At 40.9% G+C, this 12,574-nt stretch overlaps 1 protein-coding gene across 1 annotated transcript in view; it reads right to left on the bottom strand.

The window, feature by feature from the left end:
* Rarb (retinoic acid receptor beta) overlaps window positions 1–2,591 on the bottom strand; it is a 339,811-nt gene extending 337,220 nt beyond the window's left edge. Inside the window, exon 1 of the mRNA XM_028760673.1 lies at window positions 2,142–2,591. Coding sequence (XP_028616506.1) covers window positions 2,142–2,319 — 178 coding nt within the window. The 5' untranslated portion in view covers window positions 2,320–2,591. The remainder of the gene's footprint in view (window positions 1–2,141) is intronic.
* Between the last annotated feature and the right edge of the window lie 9,983 nt (window positions 2,592–12,574).

Genomic DNA, 12,574 nt, shown 5'->3' with positions numbered 1-12,574 from the left:
TAGAAAAATGAAATTGCAATGTAGCCCAAGCATAAAAAATAAAACAAAACAGCTAGCAACAGCATCTTATGTATGTTGTTAGCATACAAGTCACAAAGAAGCCTCAGATAGGACATGGCTCAGTTCATACGGTGTCACCACAGACTGAGGCAGGGGACTTTACAAAAGTGAATGACATAGACGTGGCCCCGGGTTAGGTCTGGGAATGGCTGACTCACAGTTCCATGCCTTGTCCTACCCCCAGAGTCAGCATAGCTTTTCCATGAAGGAGTGCAATACTTGAGGATTTGTGGACTCCAAAGCCTCCTCAGGGCTATATGTAAACGACATTTTTATTTATAAAAACAGGAGCCCACTGAAGAACACTCCAGCTCAGAGGCATCTATAAGAAATGAGGGTTGTGTGACAGTGGACCTATACACCATCCAGGGGTGCTCATCAGCCTGGAATGCCAATTGCTCTGTTCCATATACTACGTACACACTGAACTTTCCATTAAACCTAGGCTGGAAGTAGCTCAAGGTTGCTGGGATTTGTTGTTGGTCACCTTGGGGGTTTCAGGTAGCCTAACAGTGTCTAATATGCTAAATTCGATCTCTCAGGGTGGAAATCCTGTTTTCTTAATTTCTCAGTCACAACAACAAAATATACTTTAAATGTAAGAACAGAAACCTGTTAGGTTGTACTTGTGTTGGGCTGGCTGAGCTATGGAATTAGTCTGTGAGGCTCCTGAGAAACTTCTAAAGTTTAATGATCATTTTATATGCCCTTGTGCTCGCTGAAGCTAACTTCAATATCATTTGATATTGAATGAACTTCTGTAGTTTGATCTGGCACCTGTGACAATATATTTTCAATACAGACATTCTTTCGGCTTCTCCTGACAGTTCTGAAGCCATTTCATCTGCATTTACTTTCAATGTGAACTTTAAAAGCACAGTTGCTGAGCATTTCAAAGACTTTATTGGTCCTGTACTAACACCAGAAATTTAAAACACAGGGAGATGAATCACAATCAAGTCATTCCAAGAAGGAATGAAAACGAGTCAGAATTTAGAATGATCCTCCTTTGATGTTGACCCATACCCCTGGGATTTGTCACCAAATTCCAACTGTCTGTCTGTCTGTCTGTCTGTCTATCTGTCTGTGTGTTACTCCCTGCTCGTTTTGTTGACTCTGTCTCAACTTCGAAAGGACTCTTTACGCGCAGCAAACTCCCTGCTACTTGTGTATGAGGAGGTAGGAGGGTAAGTTGAGCACAGTGAACAACACCAAAAAAGTTAAGGCAGTACTTCAAAAGATAAACTTGTAGAGCCAAACCAATATTTGAAGGGATTTTCTCAAAAGCAGCAGGGCAAGAAACATCAGTAGGGAAGGCTAGGCTGAGCTCTGGCTGACTCTGTAACAGGAAGAATGAACACAGAACACACAGTTCTGGTATCCACCACAGCTCCAGGAGCCAACACAGCCTCCATCTTTAAATAACAACTATGCAAACTTCTTCAAAGCTGGACAAGATCACTGGTGTAGTGGCTAGAGGCCTTCAAACAGAACTCTTAAAAAGCATACACAAATGAATCATTTTCGCAGGCAAGCCATATTAATCTTGAATCAGTCTCAGAATACTTTTCCTTTCTTATGGGATTTTTTTATGCATCAAGTAAGTAATGGCCAAATCAGTTCAAAACCCAAAGTCGTCAGGGACACAGAAAACCACCTGACAGGAGCAGACCCATGGTCTGTGAACCGAAGACTACCAGCAGCATCGGTAACACAATATCCAAGAGGAAAGAAATCCACAAGTTAGACTCCAGCTTCAGGATGGCCAATGGCTTTTACCTTTCATTGTCTCTCACTCGAAGTGCACACTCCAATGGTCAGTTTCTTCAGGGTTCTCAGGTTCCTCTGCTGCCAGCCTTTGTCCCACACTTTATAAAACAGAGCAATTGTCTTAGCTGCTCAGCACACACCAAGTCCTAAAGGCCACCTTTTAGGTCACACCTTGCCATTACCACATGTTCATTTTTCCCCCACAGAATCTCAGGTAGAATTTTAGACAGAGAGAGTCCAACAAAATAATTGAACAGAGCCTGTCCACCATACTGTGTGAGTTAGGCAGGGCAAAGGCCCTTAGTACTTACTAGCTGGTGATGGGGTGCTGCATCCACTGGGAGGTGGGTGGCCATGGAGCCCATGGAGTGGAGGCAAGGAGAGTCCTCCGATGACAGGTGGGAACAGTAATGGGTAGGGTGCAGCTGGGTAGTGAGTCATGTGTCCACGCACTGCCGGGACTGGGCATGCGTGGCTGCTGGTGCTCATGCTTCAGGCTTCACGAAAGGACAAGTGCTCCGAGGCGGACACACATCACTACAGGTCCAGAACCATACAGAAGAAGGAAGGTGTGGGCAAACAGGCTGAATAAGGTCCTGTCCAAAGCAAGCAGGTTCACCTGCTGACCTGGCTTCCTCCCAGCAGGGACTCTCTGTCTCCCATTTTGCTTTGTGGATAACAGGAAGGGTGCTGATGTTGGCCAGCTGCTCAGCTTAGGGTTCTGGGGCAATTGTCATCTTCAAATTCCAGGGCTGTTAATCCTGTCAGAATACAAACAAGCAGATGTATCACAAATCTAAGGGATTTCTCACTTTATCAAGTTATTGTGCAAAAAAATATTATTAATGATTTGACCTCCTAATTCCTTCTTTTCTCCATACATTTACAATTTTGTGGTTTTGATTTTTTTCAAATTCAAGCCTTATAATATAGGCTAAAACATCTACATAGATTTTTATCCTAAGTGAGCCTCCTCTATTAAATACAAGTACCACTCTGAACTCTGTTCCCTGTACCACAACTCTCTGTGCCTCATGTTTCTTCATGGCCATGGGGAAGCATTTATTTCCTGTCCCTCTATTTACAGTATTTCTTGTTTACATTTATGTTTCAAGCCCTTAGTACCTGAGAGTGAACTGGCATCCAGTAAACATTTTCTGAATGAATATGATCATGTTATCCAAGAAAATTGCTCTTTTGATGCAGGCTAGCCTATGGGCCTCCAAGCTTGTACATAATGTACAGGAAGAATTTTGGACTTCAATGTGACCATGTGGGATGGAACAGCAGCAATAAAATATAACTGCAGGAGAAAGCTCTATTTTAATATGAAAAAAGGTCAGAAACCATTGCAGTGGGACATTTTAGATCAGTTCCTTATTGTCAACGTGTCTATAAGAATAATATCAAGGTAAACATGACTAAGGATGTTTAAAGAAGCCACATGGATTCATATTATTCTATGTTTATCTAAATCACATATGAAGTAATGCCACCTGGGGGTAACAATGCTCCCCTAGAACCATCGACTATCTAACAAAATCTCCAGCTCAAGACATGAGAAACCACTAGAGTTATTGGTCAGGAGAGTCCAAGACTCCCCCCAAAAAATGCAGCTAATTTCCACTGCCTTTGGTTGCCACCCAGAATTTTAAGGTGAGTTCCTACTTCTGAAGTTACTGTGTGCTCTGACACAAGGTTTTGAGGAATTAAGCTGAGATTCTTTTGAAAGTCTCCTTCCAGTGGACTAGCTTTCATGGTACTAGAAAGGGCTGTGGAAGCTTTCAATGGAGAAAAATCAATCAATACTCCCACCCAGATGTGTTATCTACAAACCACAATGATGACAAACATGACAAGATATCCTCAAAGGTACAGGAGTGGCATTTATATCTTAGGCTTAACCAACAGCTATATCATTGGACTTAAGACTTGCTCAATAGAAATGAATTTGTTCACCTTACTGTAAACCTAGCCAGCTACTTAGAGGATAGCCTATTATTGTCATTTTCCTAAACCAGTATAACTTCTGTTTGTATTCTAAATACTTATCCTTATACCCACATTTAAGAGTAGCCACTTTTCCTCATCAAAGAGGCTTCCTTTTGCAGAAAACAGACAGTATTATAGAAATCAAGAACTATTCAAAACTGCAGAGAACAACTGATCATATTGTGCCTAACCCTAACTAACACAGCTACAACAACCCTTCTATCAAGGGCTCAGTGAACCTTCAAAGAGAAGCCAGACAGCCTTGGAGAGAAGGAGGACCTGGAAGTTTGCTGTAAGGTTATATCTTCTGTATAAAACAAGGAAGAATATAAAATCAAATATGAAATCTCAACAATATGAATCCCTAAACAAGATCTGTACAATGGCAATACTAGTGTATATGCCAATAAGGATGAGGGAGATCTCACAACACCTCACCCATAGATGAAGAGCTACATCGACTAGTCTTCCCTGGGGATATGCCACCTAAGTATTTGTCTAATACCAAATGGGGACTCAGCCTTAGAAACGTATGCATATAATCAACACTGAATAGACTCAACCGGTTGTATCAAATATTCATATGTATTCATACATAGCACAAAGAAAAAACTTCATTATATAAATATTTTAAAAGTATGTCTACACTATCTTCTAAGTTCTATATCTTATATTCAGCTATTAAACATGAATAGCTACACTGAAAAGAATCAACCCATTAGTTCATCTCTTCCTTGCTCTACATCCATCCCTTCATTCATCCATTTATCCATCTGCTATCCCTCCCTCACTTCTATCCATTCATTTCTCATCCTCCCTACTCCAACATTCACTCATTCATTACTCTTTCCCTTCCTCCACCCATCACTCACTCACCCATCAGTCTAAGCAAACTGTTATGTGTCAGGTATGAGTGTAGACACCACAAACTGTGATCTGGTCCCTATAATCAGAAGGATTTACAACTCTGACAGAAGTCACGTGCTTAATGAGGGCTCAACCACTCAGCTTTTCCAAAGCGTATCCCACAAGTTGTCTATCTAGGATTCCTTGAGAGACAGTGGGAGAAGTCTCACCTCAGTCCTGATCACATACTTCACATAATTACCTTTGCCATGGTAACCACATCCAGCAGGAACTTCCAACTTTGGAGCTCACTGGTTGACAAGCTCTGAACTCAGACCCTTGGAGCTTCAAAACAAAGTGATCAGTTGTACAGAGCAGAGCTAGATACCCAGGTTCAATCGTGATTCTGGACCTTGGGGAAATGATTTCACATCTAAATATACAAAGCTTTTAAAAAATGTAAAATGGGAATAATTACAGAATTCACTTCAGAGGCTCACTGAAAAGATGAAATAGGATCCTGCCACAGATGAACAATGCCTGATTTATAGGAAGCACTTGGTGAAGGTTCGAACTAAACACATGCATTTTCTCATTAAGTAGTGTGTTTCTGAGAACAAGCTTACTGGAAAGACTGGGGACTTTGAGCTGGGGATGAAGGAGAGTATCTCACAGTAGTCAGAGAGCTGAAAAAGAAAAAGATGGAATGTGGATAAAGGGAAAACAGTAACCTGTGTATCTTCCTGAACAATTGGGGACCCCAAAATGCCCTAATCAGTAAAATCTGTGTCTCTACCACATGTCTGACCCTGAGGTATAAGCTCTGAGCTTTGAGGCTTTGAACAATATCACAGGTTTGCAGGGACCTGCCTCACTTTCTGGATAAGCTGTTGAATTTACAAGAGTTTAAACATCGTCCCCTATATCCCACACATGTGGCAGAGCCAGAATTTTAAACTGACTTGAATGGCATTCCCTCCTCTGCTCACTCTGCCGTGGGTAGAGCTTGCACTCTTAGTAGATTGCACACTGCACCAACTGCCACCTTAGGGGAAAGAATCCAAGCATGGGTGTAATATCAATAGGTATAGGCTTCTGTCCTCGCTTGGAGGCTATCTTCAATCCCGGGCCCTTTCGTACTAAAATGGACACTGTCCACAGGGAAAGTCCAGGGTCCTTGGGTCTTAGCACCCCCTGTGTCCTAAAGAAGAGGCTGTGTTTCCACTTGGTTTATGAACAGTAACTCTAAAATGATGCCTCACCCAAAAATGTCACCATCTCTTGAAATCCCAAGAGGCAGCTTATCTCTGATGAAAAGAGAGTGGACTGCACATAACTTTAGCAGAGATAAATGCTGTTGGTGTTTTCTCTTCTTAAAAGCATACTCCATCTCACATCTGTAATACTTTTATTTTACAGTTTGTAGCAAATTAATTAGAGAAGAAAGCAGTGCCATTTAGTATTTGCTGCATTTCCAGTCGATCTGATTTTGAAATCCCACACAAAGCCCAGCATTGTTACAGCGGGTCTTTTTTCTCTCCATCTGACAAACTAGCTCATTAACTGCTAGAGCTGACAGTTTAGCAAACTCGCCCCCGCAGGGCACAATTCTCTGATTTTTTAAAAAAAAGCTGTACACACAAACACACACACACACACACACACACACACACACAACCAAGGGACTGTAGCTACCCACCATAATCTCCCCTCTCTCCTTGCTTTCAAATTCTCAAGACTGTCAGCATCTTGAACGCCTATGTAGCACACTTGGAAGATTAAAAAAAAATTAAAACAATGCCAACAATAGAATAACTTATGCTAATAGGAAGAAAAGGAAGCAATTCTGTGTTGGAGAAGTCCTGGATGTGGGTGGGCTGTGAGAAAAGTCCCCATCAGCCCACATGTGTGACTGATGAAGCTATTCCTAGTGGCAAATGTCCTTTGTTTCAGGATTGGGGAGACAAAGATGGTCACTGGTATTAATACACTTTTTCCCTTCATGCCTGACTTCAGTCCCAGCTCATTTGTGTTCCTTCCTTCCCCACCTGAGGCAAAACACAAAAGAGCAGGATGAGGAGGGGAAAGGGAGACGGGCAAAAGATCTCAGGTCCATCACGCAGGAGCTTCTGTGGTATCAATTTTATCATCCATGAAAGAGCCAGGAGAGGAGGAACAGGGGTAGAGTGCAAACCCAAACTCTGATATCCAGAAAACAAGTTTTTTGCTGAAACATACTAACTGAAAAGCAGCTTAATTCATTTAATTTTTTAAAAAAGGAATCTTAAATATTTATTTTCACAATTTAAACTGTTCTGCTACAGTCTATGTTCCACAGATCAGCTGGAGAAGAGACTCGGGTTTGCCCACAGTCTAACACCATGTGCATGCGCAGTGGCAGCCTTTGCCATTTTAACATTCATGCTATATCTCTGACCTCTAATTAATGTTCCTGGCAAATTTATTGTCGACTCAACACAACTTAGAGTTATCTAAGAGGGAATCACAATTGAGAGAAAGCTTCTCTAAGACTAGCCTGTGGCAATCCTGTGGGGCTTTTATAAATTACTGATTGCTATTGAATGGCTGGTCCCACTGTGGGAGGGAGTGAGTGTGGCACTGAGGTTGTGCCTACATAGAGCCTTCGCCCTTACTGATTAGTGTTTAGAATACTGAAAGATAGTTTGAATGCTACCAAAGTAGAGAGGTAAACACCAACCCAGCTACTGTGGGACTGTATAAGGGTATCTTGGTTCTTGGCTGGACATGGACCTAGAACCCCAAGACTCCAAGGGAGAAACGGCAGGTGTTCGGCCATATCCCCAGAACCCAGGGTTCTGACACGCAGTCTAGTCGCCATAGACCTACATTGTTCAGTCACGTAGGCCATTATAGCCCCTCCCAAAGTACACAGGTAGAGGGCGTGACTACAGGCCTCAGGCCCTAGAGAGATTTACATACGATTGAAGGCCGGAGGGAGGAGCCAATTAAACATTCTTCCTCAGATCCTCCCCCTTTCTCCCTCCCTATTTAACTCAGGTCTGCCCTGAGTTTCACAGGGGTTGGGGGGTGGGGGTGGGGGTGTTACATCCAGATCCATCTACCATCCACCATGAAAACAAACCCTTTTGGAACTCCAGACCTTTCTCCTGTCTGTGGGAACCACCTGCATGGAAAGCCTCCGGGACTCCTCCACCGCTGCATTTTTTCCCACAAGCTACAAACTCTTTGATCTAGAGTGGTGACATACCTGCACAATGCAGTGTTGCAATAGTAGCACAAACCATGTAGGAGTAACCAACCACTATTTGATAGGGTTTAAGACTCACTATGAGATAGAATCTACTGCTGACATTGATCAGGTGGCTAAGAGCCTTAGACTAGATAGGCCAGGCACCTATGGAAAAACCAAATATGACTGCTTTGCTCAAGGAATGTAGCAATAAAATGATTGCCAACAATATTCTGGTATATCCATCAATCAGTGTCTCACTCAGTCATCATCAGATAAGCTTTTCCTTCAGTAGATAGGATCTAGTAAGAGGGGATTAATACAGACATCCACAGATGGATAATATTCACAGAGTGAGAGACCTTGAAACACTCAATCCTAAACGGATTGATTCCATCAAATCACTCCCCCCAAAGGCTCTGCATAAGAGGAGGCAGACAGATTGTAAAATCCAGAAGGAATGGAGGATACCAAGAAGCAAGGCCCTCTACACACAGGAGAACACATGAAGCTATGTAAAAACTGTAGCAGCATGAAGAGGGCCTGCATGGGTCTGGTCCTGACTGAGTATATCAAAGAGACAGAAGCCCTTATTCCTAACACAAAAGCTAGCTCCAACTGATAACCACTTGCAAATGAAAAATTATTTTTTCTCTAATGGAGTCTCACTGGGAAAACAAACCACTCTTAATGACAAACCCCATGCCTAACAGTTGATAGGCAACACAAAACAAACCCATGGTGATTTGGAATGTTCTTTGTCTCATAATGCTTTGTCAGGATCTCTCTCTCTCTCTCTCTCTCTCTCTCTCTCTCTCTCTCTCTCTCTTTTCCTCCTTCCCTCTGTGTCTCTCTCTGTGTGTCTGTCTCTGTGTCTCTGTGTCTCTGTCTCTCTCTCTTTCTCTCTTTCTTCTTTCTCTGTCCTTATAGGGTCTTTGCATATATATTATGGCTTCTCGTCTTGTGTTTCTGGGAGATTTCTCTGTGTGTCTGTCTATATCTATATGTGTTGCTTGAGCTCTCTTTGTGCTCTTTTTATTGTCTGTTTGTTTGTCCTATTCTAGTTTGTTTGTTTTTATCTAATTTTATTTATTATGATTATTAGAAGTCTGTTTGTATGCTAATGAGAAAGAGAACAGAGTGTGGATTTGGGTGGATGGGGAAGTGGGAGGATCTGAGAGGAGTTGGGGAGAATAAACTATAACAAGAATATATTTTACTAAGAAAAAAATCTGTTTTCAATAATAAATAAAAACAAAAAACAAAAATCTTGACAATGTCTCAGCCTCAACTAAGGCCTGGAAAACCATAACCTCTGAGTGAGCTTTGTTTACAGATTTTTTTTCTTGTATCTGTGAATAGATCTTTCCCAGCTTTCTGAAGTTTGTTGTAAAGATTTGTCACAGGATGAACAAGGTCTACAAGTAAAGACATTCATTTTGCCCAGAGCAAGCAAACTGCTGGCAGGCTGCTTTCTAGTCTCCTGTGGATTTGTATCTAGGGCTTCTTTCTTCCAGTAATGTTCCCTGGTCTCATGTCTTCTTCTTTATTCTGTTTCTTCATCATTTGGGTATGTTTCTTTTTAAGAATTTTATTTTTTAATGAAAAACGGTATATGCTAAGTAAATCTTTAAAAATTTGTATGTCATGAAATATTCTATATTGGATCTTACATTTGATAGTTTGGGTAGGTATAAAATTGTTAAATAAGTAGCATTTTTTTAATGAGAATTTCACATGTGCAGTTTCCCAACCTTCTTATCTTAATTTGAAAGATCTAATATTATCCCAAATTTGAATCCATCATATATGATTTTTTTTCTTAAAACCTTTACATTCATCTTTTCATCCATTGTAGATATACAATGTATATAACACAGTATGCATTTAGTATCAGTGTCTGACCTACTGACTCATATTTTTTTCTTAAGGTAAATTTTGTTTTGTGGTTCACTGGATGATACTATCCTTAATTCCTCTATTTTTCTGTCTAGATATTTTTGTTACCTTTCTGAATGAATTTTCAGATTTTTTACATATTTTCTTTCTGTTTCTATCACATCTATTTTGATGCCCATTTGATAGTTATTGCTACCTTTAACTTTTACTATTATACTTTATGTATTTCTATATAAATATAGTTAACATTTAAGAGTTTGTTGGGTTTTTTTCTTTTCGTTGTCACAACTACCATATCTTTTGGGGTATCTTTTAGGATATTAAGACCATTCTCCTTCCAAATAAGGTAGTACAAATCAAGTACTTTAGGATTGAGATAAGAGGGATAGAGAATTTAAGTCTAACCTGGGCTACATCATTTTACATCTCCCTCACTGACCCTCTCACAACTCTTCCCCCATCCCGTCTCCTTCTCCTCTGAGCAGGTAGGGACCTCCTGGGTATCCCTCTATCCTGGCACTTCAAGTCTTTATGAGGCTAGGCACTTCTAGGCACTTCTTCTCCAACTGAGGCCTGGCTAGGCTGCCAATCTAGAAGAACATATCCCACATATAGGCAACAGCTTATGGAATAGTCCCTGTTCCAGTTGTTTAGGGCCCACATAAAGATCAAGCTGTACATCTACTACAGATGTGCCAGGAGGCCTAGGCTCAACCAATCTGTGTTCTTTGGTTGGTGGTTCAGACTCTGAGAGTTCCAAGAGTCCAGGTTAATTGACTCTGTTAGTCTTCCTGTGTAATTTCTATCCCCTTTGGGCCCTCAATGTACTCACTTATAAGTGGATATTAGCCATAAAATGCAGGTATTGTGCTATGCTCCACAGACCCAAAGAAACCAAACAAGAAGAAAAGCCCAAGCAAGGAAACTTGATTCTCATTTAGAAGGGGGATGAAAATACTCATAAGAGGCAGATGGAGGGAGGGGGGAGAGGGATGGAGAGTTTTAGGATCAGGTGTAGGGAAGGACAGGAGAGATGGCTAGGTGACCATGAAAATGAATAGAAATCTGAAACTGACAGGAATGTGAAAGTGGGGGTCATCTCTAAGATGAGACAGAGACCTAGGATAAGTGAGGTGTTCAAGAATCAATGGGGGTGACCTTAGCTGTGACTCACATGGTGATATGTAACCCAAAGAGGCCACTGCCTGTAGCCAGGCAGGAACCCCAATAGAGCAATAGAGACACCAACCTACCCACAATACTTTCAACCCAAAATGTATTCCATCTACAAGAAATTTTGGCACATTGGGGGACAGAACAGAGACTGAGGAAATAGCTAACCAATAACTGGCTAAACTTGAGACCGATTCCATAGGCAAGCACCAATCCCTAACACTATTACTGATACTCTGTTATACTTGCAGACAGGAGCATGTTGTCCTCTGAGAAGCTTCCCCCCGCCCCCAGCAGCTGACTCAGATACAGAGACCCACAGCCAAACAGTAGATAGAGCTTGAGGACTCCTATGGAAGAATAGGAGGAAGAATTGTTTTATTTTGCTTTTTAAGATAAAACGAAACCTAATAGTTCCGTCTATTGTGTTACACTGCTGATTAAATTAACTTCATTCATCTACATTTCTTTTCTTTTGTTTTATTTCTCTTCTTATTTGTTTCTTAGAATGTATTCTTAATGTACTTCCTGCCACATTCTTTGGCTCGCCTGTTCATATTCAAAGGAGGAAGCTGATGACAAGCTGCATTTCTATGAGTGAGCTTTGCAAATGAGCTTTATGGTTAAAGATATCGAACTGAGAAATTGCCATTTGGAACTCCCCATATGTCAAATTCTTTCATACTTCTATTAGAAAAACTTGTAAATATCTTCCCAGAATGAGATAAATTCATTTCAGAGACTATCTGAAAGTCTTCCTGCAGCTGATTGGATAAGCAAGGCTGGGTTGCTGGGATGAGAACATTGTAAATATAAGCCCTTGAGTCCTTGGGCCCATCACTCAAATATTCTATTCCGAAGGTTTCTTCAAAGTGTAGACTTATTTTTGGTAACAGGTTTGACTTATAATAACCACAGGGTATAATGAAAATAGAAGAATACAGTGAAGAAAAGAGTACATTTTGCTTTAAATTGAAATATCAGCCTATTCTCCTACTTGATCGTATTTCTGCTTTCTGGACTGTCTAACAAGCTCAAGTGTACCTGCTTTTCCTGTTCATCTTCTTTAGAACCTTACCGGACAACATTTTGCTTCACTTTGAACCTGTCTTCAGAAGAATTGTCTCCTCTTGTCTGAGATAAATGTCACTGTGTGCCTTATAGTTCTGATTTCCTTTTATTGACTGGTTAGCCAATGCTTGATAATTAGGAAAGTACATCATTATACTTCCTGGAAATTTATTAATAAAAACAAAGTAATCCATGTTAGCAAAGTTTGGAAAACACAGGCTAAATGATTCCTAGGCTAGATTCCATATCGTTTTAGCTCTAAATTCTTTGTATGTAAAAGGACTGAATAATGACAAGGAGACGTTTCAGTCAAGATGCTAGCTAAATTAAAATTTGACCAACAGATACTAGAACTGTTAACCTTATGAGGCAATGGAGAGAAAGTATTGGCTCCAATGTGGAGCCAAATCAAGACACCCCCTGTTCCCTTTTACTGCACTTTAGTGGGTCCAGGGTTGGTGTAACTAAGGAACAATACATAAACAAAAGCTGAAGAAGGTAAAAATCGAACCAAAAAATTGGTTGACCTAC

The sequence above is a fragment of the Grammomys surdaster genome, unplaced genomic scaffold (genome assembly GCF_004785775.1).
Source record: "Grammomys surdaster isolate TR1022 unplaced genomic scaffold, NIH_TR_1.0 126546, whole genome shotgun sequence".
Taxonomy (NCBI): domain Eukaryota; kingdom Metazoa; phylum Chordata; class Mammalia; order Rodentia; family Muridae; genus Grammomys; species Grammomys surdaster.
The sequence above is the reverse complement of the archived record's forward strand: the minus strand, read 5'-3'. Positions and strand labels throughout refer to the sequence as shown.